Source organism: Trachinotus anak, unplaced genomic scaffold, assembly GCF_046630095.1.
Source record: "Trachinotus anak isolate AG129_WGS33_773 ecotype Australia unplaced genomic scaffold, CSIRO_AGI_Tana_v1 ptg000011l, whole genome shotgun sequence".
NCBI classification, from domain to species: domain Eukaryota; kingdom Metazoa; phylum Chordata; class Actinopteri; order Carangiformes; family Carangidae; genus Trachinotus; species Trachinotus anak.
Window position 1 is genome coordinate 18,255,701 of NW_027273862.1, and position 21,949 is coordinate 18,277,649.

The 21,949-nt window shown below is 40.3% G+C and overlaps 1 protein-coding gene across 13 annotated transcripts in view; it reads left to right on the forward strand.

Annotated features, from left to right (window-relative positions):
- Nucleotides 1-21,949, forward strand: part of tjp1a (tight junction protein 1a) — a 115,761-nt gene that overhangs the window by 19,123 nt on the left and 74,689 nt on the right. For 8 of the 13 annotated variants that reach the window (XM_071488595.1, XM_071488600.1, XM_071488603.1 and 5 more), the window contains exons 1-2: nucleotides 1,305-1,941; nucleotides 16,894-17,107. In XM_071488595.1, coding sequence (XP_071344696.1) covers nucleotides 1,850-1,941; nucleotides 16,894-17,107 — 306 coding nt within the window. In that variant the 5' untranslated portion in view covers nucleotides 1,305-1,849. Of the gene's footprint in view, nucleotides 1-1,304; nucleotides 1,942-16,893; nucleotides 17,108-21,949 lie in introns of those variants that run through there. The other 5 variants (XM_071488599.1, XM_071488608.1, XM_071488610.1 and 2 more) reach the window with 2 other exon arrangements.

Sequence of the window (21,949 nt, forward strand, 5' to 3'; positions counted from 1 at the left end):
TAATATTGTCCAATCTTGTTATTGAAAGCTAGTAAACATTTAATTTATTTATACTGTGTATAATTATTAAGCATACTGAAATGAAATGAACAGGATAAATGAATTTGATTGTTTTTACTGTTACTTTTACTGTTACTTTTGTCCTTAATTAGCTTTGCACGGCTCAGTTTCACTGAGCCGCCAATGAGATCATGTTGACTCGCCTCCTTATTCGGTCAAACCTGCAGAGCAGGACTGTGTGGCTACTTAAGGAGATTGAGATTTAAGCATCAAGGTCAGTAGTTACAGGAGATGAAAACAACCCTGTTGTTCTTAAATAAGATAAGAAAAGATAACGTGATATATCTTTACTGATCCTGAAGGACATTTTTGCACGTGATAAACATAGTGAAGAAAATACATAATCACACTGATACAGAATTTTGAGTAAAAGTCTGTTAAATTTATTTATTTCTAATTGTGACCACACTTACTGAGCAGAATATTTTACAGTTGGTAAAAAAAAACAAAAAAAAAACACCTAACAGTGCTCTCTGCTGGACAAACTGACACAATTTCTACACAACCTCAAATAGCTGTTTTATTGATCTAGTTCTAAAACATGCAGTAGTATTTAATATACCACGACGGCACACAACAACATAAAATGTGTATACATTTTTAAATAAGTAACTGGAATAAATAAAAACAGGTGTGATGTATATATGATAATAAAAAGCATTAGTGAAAATGTGACATATGTGACTTACAGTGTTGGAAATTATGAGCAGTGAATAAACTGTTCAGAAAGGTCAAAGCAATTTAGATCACAAGCACAGAAATACAGTATGGTACATCAAACATCAATCTGTGGAGACTTTATGTTGCTGCTTTTCAAACTTCAGAGTCACATCTCTGAGGAGTACCAAAAGGACCAAACTGTGCCATCTGTGCCATGATATATCTTTCATATATCTTTGAGTTTATCCAAACCTTATAAGTGGCATTAAAATTCTCTCTTTTTATTTACCTGTTGTGTGTCCCACCCCCACCCCCCACTTCCTCTCTGAACTCCAGTTTTAGCTCATTTACTGTTTTCTAATAGCCCAACCCTGATGTTTTAATTCTTGCCTCATGGACCAATCTCTGAGAACATTTCACCATAGAGCGACGCCTCTGCCTCCGATTGCACAATACACTCAGCATCAGTTAGGTTCCCCCCTCTCTTAAGCCATTGCATGGCTCCCTCTCTCCTCCCCCCTCCCCTCCTCCTCCTCCTCCTCCTCTCACCCACTCCCTCCCTCTCTCTCTCTCTCTCTCTCTCACAGGCGCACTCTCTTTCCTACCAGACGTTTGGGTGCCACCGCCGCTGCATCCTCTCTCTGACTGTTTGTCTCTTTCTTTTGAAAAAAAAAAAAACAAAACAAAGAAAAACAAAACAAATCAAAAAAAAAAAACAAACAAAAAAAAAAAAAAGAGACGAACAAGCGAAGCACAGAACAATGACCCGGTCCTGACTAAAATTGAATGGATTAGCCAATCTATTCTGAGCTCTAATGAGATTAGAGAGTCAGCGCAGACATGGGTCGCGGCGGCGTGGTACCTTTCGTTGAGCTCTTCTTCGGGGAACGTTTTCCCTGTCAACAGTCCTCCAGACGTGGAAATGGCGTTTTTGACAGCGAAGAAGCCGCGGATGCCGGGGGACAATAACAGACATTTGAATGCACTCTCACCTGTGCCGCTTTCGTGGCGCACGGATTCCTAGAAGAAGTAGAAGTAGAAGTAGAAGTAGAAGCTAGCAGCAGCAGCAGAGGTGGTGGTGGTAGTAGTAGTAGTAGTAGTAGTAGTGGTAGTAGTAAAGGAGGACAAAATGAAGTACCAGAAATATATCACGGTGATGCAGATGGCCATGGGAGTGACAGCCTCCAACAAAGACTGCCTCCCCACGAAGAGACAGCTGTGGTGAGTATGGAGGAAGAGGAGGAAGAGGAGGAGGAGGAGGATGTGCGCGCTTGGATGGGAGCGTGTGTTGGTGGGTGCGTGGAAAGAGTGGCAGAGGTAGCGTCGTCCTTTCCTGTGTTGGGGAAACAGCTTTAGAAATTAGCCTCTTAGCTTTGCTGTCATGAAAAAAAAAAAAAAAACACCCCCACCCCCCCATCTCTCTCTCTCTCTCTCTCTCTCTCTCTCTCTCTCCGCCTTTGCCCGGGTCTCCCGTGTGAAGTTGAGGCTGAGCAGCTGTTGGCGGAAGTCGGCTGCCTCCATCTCTCTTTGCCTTCAGACAACTGTTTCATATTCACACCGGTGATGTCCACACACAGCAGGCATGCAGCCAGGGACAAGTGAGGGGGGGGGGGGGGGGTTCAGTGGTACGGTTCAGTGGCTTTTCTGTGTAGCCGTGCACTGTGCGTGTGAGTGCGTGTGCGCCGTCCCCGCTGTTTGTCTGCGCTTCGCCTGGTGGACCCTGTTTGTTGTGATCCGCTGTTGTGCCTGAGTTTCACATGCAGCGGTCGCAGAGGCGGACAATAGCCCACAGAGCAGGTGTATCCACAGCAGCAGTACAAAACAATGCTGAGCGCCGTCCGACACATTCTGCTTTGAAATGATTTCAGTTGCACCTGCGGGCGCTCCGTGTTTTCTTTCCTTCAAGCCTTTTTTTTTTTTTTTTTTTTTTTTTATTTAATTTTTTTTTTTAGCGGTTGTTCATTTGAAGCTTTTGAGAGTATTTTGGTTGATTTGTATTTTCCCCGCAAGTCTCTGCTCTCAGATCTATTTCTGTGATCTGATGTAGTGGGAAAAAAAAAAAAAAATGTCGGCTGATTTCTCCACTCTCATCACTTATTCAGTAGCCTCATGCCGTCTGCGTTTAGATCACAATGAGCAGGAGTTATGCTAAGTGGTTGACTGTCATTGGCTGTGTACATCTCTGTGTTTACATATCTTTCCACCATCAAAGTCTTTCGCTCTGAATGCATCTATAAATTTTCACTATGCAACCAGCTGCATCCACTAAACATACCAGCTCTCTACAGGCTGCCAACATGATTTCACTTTTTAGCTTTTGGAAACATCTGATAGCATCAGTTTCTCTTTCTTTAATGGTTGCACTGCATCATGAGGCTGCAGACAAGTGTTATTTTTGATATAAATTAAACTGTTGATTATTTTTAGGTTAATCTGTAAATCATTTGGTCCTTAAAATATAACAGAAAATAGTGAACATTAGCCATCACCCAGCATCCTGGTGGGGTTTAAGTGGCCGACTGTTAACCACAGGACCTTTCTTGCATGTCATTGCCATCTCTCTGTCCCCACATTTGTAGCATCTCTCTAATGTTGACAATCTAATGAAGCATGCAATGCACCAAATACGTAAAAAAAAATAGCCATCACATGTTCCCAGAATCCAAGGTGACATCTTCAAAATGTTTGCTTTGTACGAGAACAGATTAAAATCCAAAGATATTAATTCCACACTGATGTAAACCCAATTGATTGATTTGTCAATAGAAATTAATTAGGAAATTGTTTAGTAATCAGTTAACCATTTATACATATTCATATTTTAAAGCAAAAATGCTGAGCAATGTATGACTCTAGCTTTTCCAATGTGAGGATGTACTGCTTTTCTATGCTTATGTGATAGTCAAGTGAATATTAGGGGGGTTTGGACTGTTGATAAAACAAAACAAGATGTCTGAAGATGTCATCTTGAGCTTTGGAAACGTGTGATGGACAATTTTCTCTATTTTGTGACTTTTTATGGACCAGACAACAAGTCAGTTTATTGAGAAATACTGGTCAGTTCAATGAATAATGAAAATAACTGTTAGTTGTGGCTCCTTCAACAGAAATTCCTTACATTCAAGAAGCTGTGAACAGAAAATATTTGGCATTATCATGTTGTAAATCTCTGAATGATGTCTTGTAACTCAAAATTGTGCCGTTTTAATTAATTCATTTTATGTCAGACAATTGACCAGTTGTACATTTTGTAAATTAGTTGGTTGAAACTTGGGTACAACAGATTGATATTAATGTAACCTTATTTGACTTTTGACAACATAATAGAGGCTGTTGTTCCACACTGTGTTATCATCACACCATAGGTCATATTATGGTAAACTGTAAGTCTGTGTCTTTTGCTAATTGATATTAGGAGCCTCATTAATAAAGAAAAGGAAAATCAAAAAAAACATGACAAAGCCGAGATGCGTTCAGTCTAATTATAGGCTCTCATTACAATGGGCACATTCAGTTCTTCTTCTGTAATCCACATAGATAACATTAAGCATGAGGATTAATCCTTCCAGAATTGGCATTACTTTACAGTGAGAAAACAAACACTGGTTTATTTCAGTGGATGTCCAAACTGGTTCCCGGGGAGTTCATCCTAAATATAGGAACAAATGGCTTTATAACTTTGCATGCGGTCTCCTGTAGTAACGCACATGACTGAATCAGAAGTCATCACACAGGGGAAAAGGATAGGTTTTCTCCTCTTAGCTCATGTGACTGCTGTCAAATGTGTTGCAAAGGACACTGTGGTGACTTGGTTTTGACACTTCTCCCTTAAGAGAGGCGCGGCGGTACGTCTGGGGCCATCACATCATGGTGGGGGAAGGGGCATGGCCATTAAAACAGGATTACTGTATTGCCTCCGACAGCCACTTTAACGAAGGGAAGCTGAGCCAGCGTGTGCCTGCAGTGTGTGTTTCATGGAGTCACCCCATGCATTCACTCGCATGCCATATCTGTGTTTATTCAGTGTGAAGTAGAGTCTCAGAATCAGGAGGTTTGCATGCACACAAGTAACTCAGCTGCTCTGAATACTCAGAATGAGGTACTAATCAGTGATGTTTAGTTAGGTTTACTTCTACTATAAGTTCATATCCAGATGTGAGGCCGTGTTTGAGCTAATAGAAGTAGCAATCTAACAGATAAATGCTGAAGCAACATAATTAATTTTATTTTCATCCACCCATCTGTTCATCTGTTCATCCATCCATATATGGTCAGGTTTTTATAGCAACACAAAACACAAAGAGAAAGGGTGTGATTGCGCCTTAAAGAGTATAGATGAGGAGGGGGTTGTGCTCCAGATGGTTTCATGATTTTCCATCCATCATGTTTAAAGAGCTGTTTATTGCATTGACAATGCAATAAACAATCATGAAAATATGAACTTGGAGTCATTGATTCCACTACTGTTTATGTATTTTTATATGGGTGATGACGCAAGACGAATGATAATTAATAGTTTCTGTAGATAAACGCGATAACCACCTATGTCATAATCAAAGTTCAGCAAAGTTGAAAGGTGGAAACCAAGTGCTTTAAAGATATGATATGTCAGTACAAAATGCATTTACCATATGCATTGCCATAATGTTTCTGAGGTAATGAGAATGGCATTTAAATGATGTGAAAAGCAACAACAACCTTTGTAGATACTTGTGCATTTTAGGAGCTCATTCACTTACTTACCAAGTCATAATTGCTCCATTAAGGTGGAAATAATGTAAAAGTTGAAACTGAAAACATGCACCTTAAGGCCACGTGTAAAAAGTGCAAGATTTTGTTAGCCAGTTGCAGGTGGTGAAGTTTGTGCAGACAGCGGTGATCAGTGGGCAGTGTAGGGTTTTTGTTTCTTGTAAATCCACCACTTTGCAATGAACGTAACTTGAAAAACAAACTATCATACAAAATGTCTGTAATAACCACTGCACTGTAATTAGTTTGAGATGATCCATAAATAATAATTAGCTCTTGATGACGTGGGTTTAAACCGGTCGCAGGTCTTCCTAACATGTGGGTGTATCGTCCTGTATTGTGTGCCAGATGTCTACTCTGCTCCCCTCCACAGTGACAGCTCCGCCTGGTGTTCTCAGTCTGCCTGTTTAATGATGCATAAAGTCAGCGTCCCTTCTTCCCTCAAACACATACACACACATGAAGCAGCCCCTCTGATTTGCCTGTCTACACATCCTCCCTCCCAGTTCTTCAGAGGAACACATACAAACATACACGACACACACACATTCAGCAACTCCTACCCGACCCCCTCCACTCTTCCAGTTCCACTCGTGGAGGCCATGATGCGTAATCTCACACAAACTGACAATGCTGCGCATTAGTTACCTCAGCAGGAGCCCAAGTCCAGGGTGGGTCTGTCATGATAATCAGTACTTTTCTGAAAAACATGTAGAAAAAAACTCTCTTTTTTCTCCTTAGTATCTCTGTCTCTCTCTCCCTAAAGTCAAAAAAGCCTTTTTGTATCAGAGTCATGAAGTCTGATCTTAAAAACATGAGTCATGACTTTGTTAGAGTCTTGGAACACACTACACTTACTCTCCACAGTTCTTTGTAGAGTACATGCGAAGTTGCACACGTGTGCATGTGTGTGTGTTTGTATGTGTGTGTGTTTGTGTTTGTATTCAGTGTTTCTGTCCATTAGGAACTCGCATGTTCTTACTTTGGCAGAACGGTTGTAATCTCCTCTCAGATGGTTTATGCCACTAAAGGGAACAGATTACACAGGGTTTATTGACTCGTGGCTCACCCCTTTACCCCCACCCGCTCTCTGAGCATCCTGTGGTTTATGTTGATGTGTTTGTTGGTGTGGGTGTGTGTGGGTATCTGTACTAGTGGGAGTGTGCCTGTGTGTTTGTTTGTCTGTGGGATAGGCCCTTTTGTGATGATTTTCAAATAACTGGGGTGAAAAAAATAACTTTTTCTACAGTATTTGCTCTTTTCAGTGTCTAAAGTTCAATGCTAAAACAATTTATACTCGCATTTTATATTCTGTACAACTTAAGCTTTGTTTTTGATGACAGACATATGGAGGGAATCATGTTGTTGATTTAAGTTGGCAAAAAAATATACACCTACCATATTCATCGTATCACCCAGCTCTACTTGACAGTAAGTTACAGTAATGATACCAATTTTATCAAGTCCATTTTAACAAAAAGAAAATTACAATTCACATTACCATACAAATTTTAGATTTACTTTATTTTTACACACACTTGGCAAGCGTGCTGCATGCTTTTTACTCATTTACTCCTTAGGTATTGAAATTGGGTATCGAGTGTCAGGGTATTTCAGTCCTCGATTGTATCAAACCAATTTGGTCAGTCCATAAAAGTATCAAAAATATGTGGAGTCACGTATTCACAGTTGGCATCAAATGCTAGGTGAGATTAAGTATGGATTTAAATGAAATGTAGGTTTGGCATTGTTACCAAAACTCAAGTTTTAAAGTATTGAAGTATTTGAAATGATATCCAAACATATTTGGTTTGTAAGGCATGTACCAAACAACTATCTGCACTCTCTTCTTACGGCTCATTCGAAATGTATGGTTCCTCTATTCAAGATGTTTTGTTCTGTGCTAAAACTCCAGCTGCATCCTGCTTGAGGCAGTTCTAAGACAGGACATTTCTGGATCCATGTAATGTTGAGCCTAACTATGGGTCTGGTAATGGTTGCTTAAAGAGCCTGTTGGCGGCAGTGATGATAACAGAGGCCTATCAGAGACTCATCGTCTCCGGTCAGAGTCAGATGCGGAGCAGCAATGACTTTTAGAATCTGTGTGTCTCACGTTCACGGCCTCTGGTGACTCTCGACTGTCACGATGCCTCACAGGAGGCTGACAAGATGGGATCCATCACTGCCGTCCCAGAAATAGAGAAGGACACAGCAGAGGGGTCCCACTTTTGTCTGAGAGAAATCTTTCAGTCAAATCATCAGTTTATTCCTTTCCTTTTGTTCCTCTGCTTTGGAGATTTACATCTGTTTTTCACCGTTAATGTTGCATAATTGAGGCTTTTTGTTTTTCTCAACATTATTACAATGTAACAGCATTGCACTGTAGTGTAGTAAAGGATGTCTGAAATATATTAAGGAGTGGCTGATACTGTCAGGGAAATAGGTTGATATGTCTTCTGTCCCAATGAGATTTAAACTGAATAACCAATCAAATAATTGATGACTATACAATGTTGCAAAATCATTAGCACATCAGAATAGATTACAATACCTTAAAGTTTAAGTGCATTAACAATACAACACGTATTATTGCTGACCATTATTTAACATGATTAGACATTAGATTGGTTTTCCATCTTCCATGTAAGATTTAGGAGTTAGTTACCAAAAGCATTGCTATGTTGTTGGAAAATCAACCCCAAAAAACAATAATAAGAAAACATGGATGCTTTGAGCAGGATAAGATTAAAAAAAGGTAGTTTCTTGTGTAGAAAAGTACAGCCACACAACTAAATGATAATAATGACATAACATCAAATTTAAGTGGACCACTGTCATAGATTACCTATACAGTAGTGGCTCAGAGTAAGGAAGTTTTATGCCTCTGCGTAGTTTACCGTATTCTTATAAAAATTCTTCCTTTTCACCAAAGTAATGAAAACTGGGGTCTGGGCGCTGTGACAGCAGGTCAGGCAAAATAATCCAGACATCCCTCTCCCCAGGAACATTTTGAGGCGTTCCCAGGCTGGGTCTTATATATAGTCTTTTTAGCATGTTCTGGGTCTACCCCAGGGCCTGGAAGATCTCCAATGGAAGGCGCCCAGGAGGCATCATAACCAAATGCCCAACCTGCTTCTCTCAGTGTGAAGGAACAGCAGCACTACTCTGAGCTCCCCCTAGATGTCAGAGCTCTTTACCCTATCTCTACGTCTGAGCCCAGCCTCCCTGCGGATTCAGCTGCTTGTATCATTTTTTCAATCCACCCAAAGTCCGTGACCATAGTTGAGGGTCGGAACAAAGACCAACTGGTCAATTGAGAGCTTCGCCTTGGGGCTCAGCAATCTCCTGCTCCATCCTATCCTCACTCGTGAACAAGATCCCAAGATAAATAAACTCCCTCACTTGGGGCAGAAACTCTGTCCCAACCCAAAGGGAGCAATCCATCGTTTTCCGGCAGAGAACCATGGCCTCAGACTTGGAGGTGCTGACCCTCATCCCACCTGCTTCACACCCTACTGCAAACCTCCCCAGTCCATGCTGACGGTCAGGGTCTAATGAAGCCAACAGTACCACATCATCTGCAAATAGAAGAGAGGACATCTGAGGGCCCCAAACTGGATATATTCCTCCTCCCGCCTGTGCCTCGAAATCCTGTCCATGAAAATCACAATCAGGATTGTTGACAAGGGACAAACCTGGCGGAGGCCAACACCCACCGGGAATGTGCTTGACCTCTTGCCAAGAACATAAACACAACTGTCACTTTCACTGTACAAGGACCATAATGACCTCAGACAGCTCCTATTTCTGATTGGTTATTATTTACAACAATCTATCCCTTTGCTTCTCAGCCAGCTTAGTTGAAGCTATGAAGCCAAGAGAATACACGGCAATCATTTTTTGTTGCCACATTTCATTTGCATTAAAGCAAATGTGAAGTATATGCTTGAAGTTCATTACTGCTGACACCTCTTCCTGTGTTTGGTAATGGGTGGTTATCTGCAAAAACCCCCAAGCAAACTGTTTAAAACTGCTTACGATGCTTACAATTGGTGGCATCAAGTACAGTATTCAGTGTTTAGGGCAGCAAGTCAAGCTACTTTCCACTTCTGCTTTTAGCCTAGCTTGTCTTCACAGCAGATCTGCTCATACAATAAATGTTTGATGTGCTCTGAGGTTTACTGTGTTTGTGTTTGTGTTGATGTCTACTATGCATGTATGGGAGCATTAGCGTTTGTTGACCTGCCTGATACTCTGCTCTCTGCAGGGGTCAGACAGCATGACCGTTGTGCCGTCTTGTTTGATGCATGTCTATATGCCTAATCTGGTCTGTCCATCTGTCAGGTCTGTCTGGCCTAATCACAGTCTTGATCCTGCCACAGATTCTTTCTGCTCCTCTTCTGCCCAGGTGGCTTTAAAAAGGTTTACAGACTTCAGCTTGTAAATAACAGCCTTTGAAATGGGTTTCTTTGTTTTCTTTGCTTTCCCCTCAGACTGTTTCAAGGATGTTTTTAGCCAGCCAGCATATTAGTCATTTGTTTCATTCTTCTGTTGGGGAGGGTCAGTGAGGTTATCTAGATCAAGCAGGATGTGTCATGCACCTCTTGTCACCACTTGTCCCCTGAAGTAGGAGGGGGGCCCTTTAGCAGAATGATGCATGTTCATCAGCTGCCATCACTTCCGGCTGAACAGTCAAGCATTACGAAGCAGTCGGGGCGACCTCTAAGCCATACACTGACAGTGTCCCTCTGTCCTTTGTCCCTTTGCATTATGGTCTTTCTCCTTGTTTCGTTCGGCTTCTTTTCTTCCACCTCTGCCCTTGAGCACCACACTCCTTCATGCTTTGTTCACCTGTCTCCTTTAGTTTCTACTTCTTCATCTTCTTGTTATAACTTTTTTTTTCCCCCACCTGTGTGATAGAGGCCCTGGCAAGTGTGTGGGTTTATATGGAAAGTAAAATAAATGACTAACACAGTAGCTGGGTAAAAGCATTCTTGAAAAGGTGTAGGAATATAAATGGAAAGAGGAAAAGTCAGCAGAGCTATTTTGGATGCACCACTGTCCCCTGATGAGCTGAACGATATGAACAAAGGCAAATCCCAGGATGGAAAGGAATCTCATCGGGACTCTTTTGGTCAGAGCACAGTCCAGTGTTATTGGACCTTGATATAAAAAGCCGCTGAAGATAAAGCATACTATGACATTTTCTAGTTGTAACAGACACCTGCATAGAGGAGAATGGGACTGGAAATTTGTGAGAATGATCATATCTCTGGTGTGTGTGTGTGTGTATTTCTATTTGTGTGTGTGACACTGGGAGCCTTGCTGCTTAGGTAGAGGTGTCAAGATGGGGATGAGACACACCTGCTTCTGTCCCCGTAGTCCTCACTAAGCGGAAGCAATTGTTCTGCAAAGTGCTATCCATCTGAAGATCTGTCATAACATAATACCTCTGAGCCTGGTAGCCTCCCCACCCAACCCCTACCCTGAACAAGCTAGTTAAACTTGTGACTACAGGCTCGCAAAAGCTCACCACCCACTCTCACTCTTTCTCAGATACACTTAGTGATGACAAATATATGGTTTTTATTGTAAAACTAAATAGACTTGTCGTCACAAACAAAACCTACAAAACCTTAATTATTTACATTTTACAATCAGAGAATTCACAATATTCACTCAAAATCAAGAGAGATGTGTTGAAACAGCTGTTTATGGCTTGCAGTGCTCTCTCTCTCTCGCTCTCTCTCTCTCTCTCTCTCTCTCTCTCTCTGGCTCTCTCTCTCTCTCTCTCTCTCTCTCTCTCTCTCTTCACTTCCCTGTTTGGGTTGAAAGTTTTGTTGACAGCCATGAAAAGCAGCAAGACAGCAAACTAACCGTGTCTGTACATCAGTCTCCTCTACTGTGTCATATGACCATGATCATGTCACCATGTCACATGATCATCATCATTTGGATATCAGCTATTAGGTCCTTAATAGTTCTCAGATAAAAAAATGAAAATTAAAAAAATCTACACTTCTCCGTTAACTTGGCACACTGCAACCGCTGTTGAAGTTCATGTGATATGACTGAGGACTCCAGAACAGCTACTGAATGAATGCTGTATTGAGATTGTTTTGTCAGCTGCTGTTTCCAACCAAAATGAACTTTCATAATCTTTAAATGATGTTCTGCAATAAATTTCTGTTATTTTTTTCTACTGTAATTTAATAATATTTTGTATATAACCATATTGTAATTGAAGAACATACTGTTCTGCTGATAGATGAACCAATGCATCAACTAATGATTTTTCTAAAATTAGGCTACAACATTTACACATTGCTGGGATTCTGGGATGAGGTAATCTGTAAAGCTTTGCCAGTGACCTCTTAAATCCAGGGCAGGAGGGAGATTCTCTATTTTGGGCTGAAGTCTCATGTAATATTCATAAACTTCACCTCTGCAGTCGTTGCCTAATGTTTCTTGTTATTTTTTTATTTTTGGTATAAGATGCTGACATTGTCTGTTGTTTGTACTGAAGGGGTCACTTTGGGTACGTGTTGTGAGTGCGCCTCAGCCTGTTTGTGAATTTCTCCGTATTTCTCCAGAGGCAGTGAAAAGTGAAACTAACGTCTGTCTGCACAGACAGCCATATTCTGTCTAATCCACTGGCCTGCGTGGCTCAATATATCTTCCTAAAATCCTGCAGCATCACTGATGATAAATCATTCATTGGTTGGCAGCGAGTGAGCAGTCATGCTTCTGCTCCTTCTGGTTTTCTGTATAGTTTTAATATTTGCACCCTGATGTTTATACTACTTGTCTGGATCAGACTGTAGATCATCAAAACTCTCTCAGCTTCTGTTCTTTTTTCACATGTAGGTGGCTCATATCATATCTGGTGTAAGTTTGAGTTTTGAGTATAGTGTATAAACTTTGAAATACAGAGAAAGAAAAGGGATTTTAAGAAATGGTCATCTCAACAGGGGCCAAAGTCTGTTAACAGGTCTTGGGGAGCACTACTGCATATAGAAAAAAAGCCTTTTGTGGCTCCAGCGGGAGCTGTGCCAAATATGATGAAATTCCTCAAATGACATCACTTGAGTCAGCATCAGTTGGGTCTGAAGACTACAAGTTTGAAAGTGAAAGAAATCTGGGTGTGTGCAGTTAGAAAGAAAGCCTGCTCCTGATCTCTACATGAGGTTAGCACCTTGGCGCTACATCAGCCACCACCAGAATAACAGTTGAATCTTTGCCCAAACTGCCAGGGCTCAAATTGAATTGTGGGTAATGATTTTACGAGGAAGAAGAACACATGGAATTAAAAACACAATGTCTGGTTCCGCTGTATTGATTTATAACATTTGTTTTAAACTGTACCCTGAGTCTGAAAATGTTGAGTGCAAAGCTAAATCAGTTTATTCTAATCAAATCTGTACTGGATCATAAAAACCATTCTTTTGAAGAAATTACTTAAATGTAAAACTATAGACAAATACACCTGTTTTTGCATACGTTATTCAAGGATATTCTTTAGCAGTTCTGAACCAATTCATCTTTGCTTTGATCCTAAAGAAGCCACATTTATCAGACAATATCAGTATATTTTTCAGCCAAATGTATGCACGATCCTCCACTATCATACAAAAAAAAAAAAAAAAGGTTACATTACAAGACACAGTCATTCCTTATCATAAAACACAGTGTCATGGGAGCAGTGATGTATAAAGTCCTGGAGCCAAATAATCCATGTCTCTGTGTTTCTCTCCAGTGATATCATCTTTTTTTGCGGCCCACCCCCCGCACCCCTGACCTTAAGCCACACAGATAGAGTCCATGTCAGCACTCCTCATTTTTAGAAACAGTGTTGTTAAAACCCACAGAGCCGCAAAAACTCTTTCTGGATGTGTGAATGGAGTCCCCGTGTAAAAGCAACTTGACTGGGATTATTGTGACTGGGCTCCTCTAGATTATGTGTAAGTTGTAAATACACAAATGCACTGGTCACAGGTCCAGTAGAGGACAGGGACTGAAGGGGCTAACTACCTAGAGTACTTTTACTCTTGGACTGTAAGTGAGTATTGTATAAGGAAATGCAAATCAATTAGCGTTTAAAAATCTGTTTGATGAATTGCGGTGAAATTTTGTGAAGACTCTCATGATCCACAGAGGACGGATATTAATGGATGTTATTTTTATTTTATAATAACTTTATGTACAGAAACCAATTAAGTGTTGCTCAGAATAAAATGTATGTTTTCAACTTTCACAGTTTTTTAACATATACAAAAATATAAATATAATATTTTGGTTCTGTTTAATTAGAATTTAAGGAAAGTAAGAGTAATGCTACATTAGGGAGTTAGCATGATCTGTCATGGTACTTTTCTTCTCCTTTAAGAGGAGCAGGGGCACAACCGGGTACAGTACCTACTGCTTTCATTAGCTCAGAATTTTTCCATGGGAACAGCAAGGTAGTAAATCAGCATGCATGTGTTTATTATGAATTAAACTGTTTGGTATGAATCAAAGCAGATACAAAACAGGTCTACAGTCTATTTTTTGTAAGTGTGAAGTATTCTGCCGAGACACTGTGCAGCTCTCATACAAGACACACTGAGCTGCTGCTGAACTGCTTCGAGTTTTCTTACTTTTTCACATCAACACAGAGTTGTAGCTGCAGAAGAAGGATTGGGGAATGTGAAAAACAGGCACACATTCAGTACAGTAAAACATACTGAAAGTTTGCCCTCAGGTTTCTGTCTGTTGTTTTGAAGTAGTGAGGTCGTGATTGAAACACTGTCTCCATTGAACCTTCTGTCAATGGACACATCCATATCCTACACTAAACATAAGAACAAAGGCAACATGTATTGACAGAGCTTTAGGTCTAAATGCAGGTGGAAAGTGCTTACCATACATGCTGTGACAATGCTGGAACAAGTGATCAGCTACAGGTAGTCAGCATTATTGTATTGCAGCAATGTTTCTTAAGCACTCCACACTTACCTACACTTACTACAGGTCATTGCTTCAGAAGAGTCTTTCTTTGGAACCAAATGAAACAACATTGTGATCATTAACACCTTTTAATATACAGCATGTCACAAATAAAAGAGACAAAAATGACCAGATGATGATGATGATTATATTTTGGAAATGCCCATTCTATCAACCCATGCCTATTATGGCACCTTGATGTGTCAGTGGACAGAGGAGAGATTATTCCATACACAGAGCCAGCACCTGTCCACCTTTATGGCTCCACTTACAAAAACGTGTTTGCATTTTATTGCTAACTGGGTCTGAGTGACTTTATCAAAGAGCACTGGCTGCTGCCAGAGATAAACAGTAAGGTGATCTGTCATCATTGTTACGTTGCCATTTTGCTGTTGTGACTGGCTGAACCTTGTTTATTGGTGGAGACGGGAAGGAAAGTCAGCCTTGAAGTATATAAAATAAATGACTAATTTCAATATAGCAAAACTTCACCTGGTTTATGTGTTGTGACATTCAGTTATGTGTGTAAATGATGTGCAAATGATCACACTCTTTGTAAAAGATCATTTAGAGGGATTGGATAGTACACAGCAATGATAAATACATTTCAGTATGGTAGTGCTGCCTTTGTTTGTTTTTGTAAAAGTCACATATTGAATACAGCATATCCATAGTTTTTACAGCCTGGGTTTTCCAGCTTTCTGGTGGAAGTATTTTTGAAATTATTATATTAAAAATTATTTTATGAAAATACTAGCTTGAACATCTTTTAGTGAATCCGATCATGTGAATGTGTTCCAGCCTTCTTTGTGCTCAGACCGACTGACAGGCTGTCTGTAGGTGCATTTTTTTTCCTGGAGACTGTCATGTGTCGTCAACTAACACCATCTAATATTTTCTACTAGGCTTTGAACTGACTGATGACTTGTCATTATGATACATCTCAAGTACAACAAATAGTCCATCTTCTCTTTCAAAGGCTTCATGCTATTATGTATGAATGCACTGCAGAGTTGAGGTTGTTATAAGGCTGCAACCAATGATTATTTCCATGGACGATTAATCTGTGTATACTTTTCTTGATTGTCCAACCAATCATTTTCTTTACTAAATATCACAGAGTTGTGAACAATTGCACAAATGTCACAATTTCCCAGCACCAAATGAGAGATGTTGAAATGTTCTAACTTGCTACATTGAGTTTGTCGGAGAAGATGATTTTGCGTACATTCAATGCACAATGAAAGACAGTTCTTGTCTGCCAGTCTTTAAACCACATGAACATACGGTTATAAACATTTCTCCTTTTGCAGAATTTTGAAATAAGTTTATGAGGTTGAAAATGATCTCTTAAATTACTCTGGAAATCACTCCCGTTTTCAGCCATGCATGTTAGAAGCAAAGCAGTTTCATTGTGGCTTAAAAATAGAAGACAAGTGGATGCTCCATACCTAGTCTCCATTTGCAGGCTACCCACTGACATTCAGCCCAATTATTCACACTTGCCTGAATGCCACTACAGCCAACAGGAGAGGATGTCCTTTAAAAAGTAAAGACAGTGAGAGAAAAGTTATGTCACTTAAATCCTCCAGGCATCTTAATGTTTTTCCTCAGATGGGCACAGTGCACTGTGTACAGTGTGGATTGGTCTTTTGAGAAAACATAGTCATTGTGAACCGTGTGGTATTTAATGGAAAATGGAAATGCTTATGTCACGTTGTTGAGCCCACAAGCCATACAACATCAGAAACATTCGAGAGTTTGAAACATACCAGAAAGTCTCAGATGTGTTTGCACTAACAATTCAGGCTGTGAAACTGTTGGGTGTGTCATTACTGTGCATCTGAAAATGGAGCATTCAGTTACTCAATGCAGCATAAAACAGGATAAAACTTTAAATGAAAAATAACAGGAGCATACAGGTCACACCCATTACATTTACATGCACTTAAACATTGATTTTTTTATTTTTATTTTTGGCTAATTTGTGAGCAGCTCAACAAGGAGTAAACACAACTTTGACATATTATTATCTTATAAAATTGATATGTCAAATGTGTTGTTGTTATTAATACATTCATCAGACACACAGCAACATGAACATTGATTTAGCTCAGTTTTGGTCTCCACCAACTTCTGAGGGAAATATGTTGCTGTTTAGCTGCTAAATACTCATCTATGTTCACCAGCCACTGCTGTTTACAAACGTTGATTTGTGCGGCTTTAACTACCCTGATCATCGTCAGCTCTCTGCAGTAATGTGATTGCAGAAAGGGACTGGGTAAGGAATTAGGCGAAACCTAGTATACACAGTTACATTGCTATGAAGATTCCTGATTTTCTGTCAGTGGAAATGGGTGTCTGTGGTTTTTTGATGTCAAGGTTTTTTGCCCAAATCGATGTTGATGTCTCCTTTGTTTCTTTGTCTTTCTGTTGCAGGGTGACCCCGCCAGATGGAGATACATCCCCCTCAGGTGCTCCCGGTTGTTCAGATGGGCCTATAGGTGCTATTGGTGGCGCTGGTGCTATGGCAATGCCTGCCACCTCCACCCTCTCGTTGCCCATGAGCCAGGGTAAACCCTCTCTGCGTCGCATCAAAGGCCGCATTCACCGCAGCAAGAGCCTAGACAGCATTGATCTGCTCGACTCCAATGTAAGGCTCACTCACAACTTCACATGCAAAGGAGGAAAACTGAGTGCCAGATACTAAGGCCGCTATTTTCATTATCATTTAATCTGTTGATTACTTAACAGTGCAAAATGCCCCTTCCAATTTCCCACACTCCAAGGTGACATCTTTAAATGTCTTTTTTATTCCACCTATAGTTCAAAACTTAAAGACATTCAGCTTGCTGTCATCTATGACAACACAAAGCATTACATCCTCCATGTTTAGGGAACACAATTTTTGAGTTGCTGGACCACCTCATTTTAAACAATCAGGAATTGTGATACCTGAGAGGGAGGTGCTGGAAAAATATCTTTATCTGTGAAAAGCATTGTGTTTTCTTTCCTTTGTTTTGGCTGAATTGTATCTTAGCCCTACCACAGACAGATCACCTTCTGTTGCACTGGGAGGATTGATAAAAATCTATTGACTGAGAGCTGAGGCAGACCATAATGAGAACTAGTACTGAGTCATCTTCAAAACACACAAAGAATTCATTTCTGTTGGTCCACTTTACAGTGACAGGACTGGTTCGTTTTGTTAATTTAAAAAGGACTACATGTGAAAACACCCCAATATTCTGTAGCTTCTAACTTTCTCTCCAAGTGATGATTTTACAATTGAATGTAGCCGAAATCACGGTACAGTTATTGTTTTTAACTAGTTTGTTTGGTGATTTTGTCAGATGATGTCACGGTTATAAAAACAGGATTTTAGCTGTGCAGAGCAGCAGCTTGGAAATGGCTTGGGAGCTAACATGTGGTCTTAATGGACCACGTTTCAGTCCCTATTTCATACTTGTTCAACAGAAACTGAAAAAAACTTGTAAACCAGAACAGCTTTATTGGGAATTCAGCTGTATTAAAATATTGTATATGTGAACCCAGAGAGGAGGAGAGAAGCAAACAGATAAAGGGCTGAAACCAGCTGACACTAGTCAGAATGCAAATAGCCTACAACACAACGACCTGCAAACGCTGCCTGTTTAAGAGAGGCAGCATTTGCAGTCTTGTTTTTTGTATTCCTGCACAAATACTATTTCATAGTCCTGCATTAAATATAAGCTGTGATTACATTTGCTAAATTACAGTTACTGTGATTTCAAGGGAGAATAAATGTCCAAGAAGTCCGAATAATTTTTTTTATCCTCATGGTTTCATTCAGATTTAACATTTACACAAGCTACAGCACTCATACACACACACATATACACACACACAAACATGCACACACAGGATGACCTTTGGTTATGCAATATTTCTTTGGTTTTCAGATGAGCACAGTTTAACACATTCCATATGTCTCTCTCTATGACTGGTTTATTCTCATGAAAAGTATTAATCTGATAAATGATTGGGTAAGCTGCTTGGACCTAAAAACCCTTACTAACTCTGGGATTGTCCATTGAGCTGAGAACTGCGTTTGGCCCACTCTCTCCACCCGTCAACTCATGCATACTTGTGTGCGTGCGTGTGTGTGTGTATTTGTGTGTGTGTACCTATGTGTGTGTTTATGAGTGAAGTGGCTTTTGGGAAAGCAACCAACGGTTTATGATGTAAAAGCATGCCAACCTGCTACTAATGCATGCTTGGTATGGCTGTTTTTTTTTTTTTCTTTTTGTGGCATGGGGCTGTGATGGACACTCAGATACAGATAAATCTCTCTCCTGCACATCACCACAGAATGCCCCCCCCCCACCCCCACCCCCCACACTGCTTTCTTTATGTCTTGACCCTCTGTAGATGTCTCCTTTAATAAATATTCACAGTGTGATGTTTCCTCATCCACCCCCATCCTTCCTCTCCATGTTAACAGTCTCCAGTGTGTATTTGTGTGTGTTTAAATGTGTGTGTGTGTGTGTGTGTGTGTGTGTGCTTCTTGAGTGTTCAGTATTTTAGCTGGCTTTAATTGGGAGCTGCCTGGTGTGTCTGTGTAAGGAGTCATTATTCTTCCCCTGCACAGCAGCCAGCCTGTCGTCAGAGCAGGAGAGGGACTCGTTATGATTATGTTTAAAAGAGGCAGCATTTGCAGTTCAGACAAGTAAATCCATTATTGATGGGAAGGAGGGTTGAAGGTGGACAGCTGAAGAGTCAGGGTGAGGGTGACAGTCAGGGACATGCTTGGCAAAGCCTCGCGAACCTGAATGATGCAACACACACACACCCGCACGCACACAAACACACACACACACACACACACACACATCGGCGTCTGTTTGACTGAGTTTGTCAGTTTGATTGACTGCTGGCATGAAGTTTCCTGTCAGTTTCTAATTTTGAGGCAGAGGCGAAAATATCTGATAGATTTTTAAAACAACCTTGGAGTGCTCTGCTGCATAATACTTGAGAGTGAGACGTCTTCCTTCTTTTCTTACCTTTCAGATTGAAGTAAGAGCAGTGGTGGGTTGTAGTGGAGCTGGAGAGGCAGATGGTGAATGAAAGTTAGATGTGGCTTTGGTGTTATGTTATCTACAGCAACAGAAACTTGTCGTTGTCATGGAGCTCTCTGGGTCGCCGTCCAACCAATGCAACACTGTCACAAGGGTAAAAGTAGGGCTGAGCAATTTGAGGAAAACACCAAAAGTTTCAGTTTCTCACATTTATTAAGATATATCAGTGGTATACTTTACATGACATTACTCAGTAAAACTCAGATATGATCATGGTATTCGTAGGTGATGTTATGTCACTGATAACAGCTACATTGTTGGCCTCGAATGCTATAATTACAAACTGCTGTTAATAATAATGTGTGGAAGTCAGACTGATACTGTTGACAGCGCTGCGCTGTAGCTGCTTTAGTTATGTTACCTTCACAGGCTGACAGGGTGACCTCCCCCTTCATGTTATGATATGCTTAGAAGTTTATAGGATATTTAGACAAGTCTGTTCACAAACTGAACTGTCATTTATACTTTACAACTGCCAAGCTACCTTTCTTAAAGTGATCAGAAAGACTCACCACTCTGTTGGTCTTTTTAGAAATGATACAGCCCATTCTCGATTTATTCAAACAAAACTTGTACAGAGTGGGGTTTCTTCCTCAAAAAACCATCTTTGGTCAGATTGCACCATACACATATGCAATATGACCTTTTTATGCCTCCCCGTCGGTGAGAGCCAGAGCTGGAGGCATGTTGTTTTCATGTTGTCCGTCCATCCATCCCATTCCATGGACACAATATCTCAGTAACACCTTGGCGGGAATTCTTCAAATTGGGTCAAACATTCACTTTGACCCAAGGGTGAACTGATTAGATTTTGGTGGTCAAATGTGATGTAGATACAATTGTATTGCCAAAGGTGAAAATAAGATGCGATTTTGTCATTTCAGACTTGAACAATCAACAACATCTTGCTCGCAGCCTCTTTAGCTGTTATTTGCTCTGGTAAAAGCCCTACATATCCTGATTGGTCTGTCTTTGATGTTAACACTGCAGAAAGGCATTACTGTAGATGGAGTTGGATAAAGAGTCATAGTGATGCTTCACAGTTTTATCTTAAAAGACCATCCATCAGCAAAGATAGTCCTCAAACACAGCCTCAAGAGAACCTGCAATTTTCCCTCAGAAGTAAACTTCCTATGTGCTCTCAACTAAAACATTACAATAGAGCTCAGTCCATATAAACCATGTTTTATACTCTACAATATTCAACCAAAGTCAAAGTTTGCATGTGACTCTCAAGCATTCTCAACAACATCTCTCCTTTTCCATCAAGAATATCGAAGATGCGGACTAAAAAAAAGGCTTCGGTATCCATTTCATCTCACTGAGCTCTCACTCCAAGCATCAGGAGTAGTATGTTACACAAAGAGCTTCCATACTCTTGCCTTGCTGTGGACCATCACAAGATGTCCACGAGTGTAAGTCTCAAGCATGAATAATAGATGGAAGAAATGATCTACTTCATAATGCAGTGTTTTCTTTCTTTCACTCGCAGCTATTTTTGTGTGATAAAAACGGCACTGTGAAGGCTGTTGAGGAGAGAATCTCAAAAGTCTGTGGTTAAACTGGGTGAACTCACCAGGGATTTTAGCTGTTATTTATTCAATACAGACCGATAGCTCCTCTCCTCTATTTGTCTTCTAATGCAAAGCAGCTGCCAATATGCACCTCACTGTGGGGCAAATGATTGATTCTTTACAACAATGTCAGAGGATAGACAGATGTGTGTGTGTGAGTGTGCATGTGTGTTGCTGTGAAGTGTGACCTGATACGTCCTTGTCCTTGAACTGAAAGTACACACTGTTTTGGTGAGATCCATGTGGCACAGCTCTGTGTCTGATCGCCGGGCTCTGGTTTGATTCCCAATAGATCTTGCTGTGCCGTGGCCTTAATTTTCCACTTAGTCTGTCCAAATAAGACGACATATCCAGAGCATGCCTTATTTATAGTTTTACTACCATGTATTTTCTGAATTTCATTTTATGGTTTATGGTTGAAAGTTTGTCATAGACCCGGTCAAATAGAATTTCCCAACTTATGGAGCCAAGGACCATTAAAAATGGATGACAAAAATAAATAAATAAATAAATAAAAACACTGACAAAAGAGGTTCATTGTTTGAATCTTCCAGAGACTTGCTTCACTGTTTTCAAAGCAATTTAGATGTGCATTTTCTGATCTTCCACCTACATGTTTCAAGTGTGGTTAAACTCAGGCAACTAAAACTCATTTGTTAAAGACACAGTGAGATTAATTATACATTTTACAAGTTCTAATCCTGTGTCTCTGTGTTAATAATTCATTGATTAGTTAGTTACATGCTAATGCGGCATACACAGCAAGTTGGTGTTATTGTAATTTTGAATTTCAGACTTGTAAAA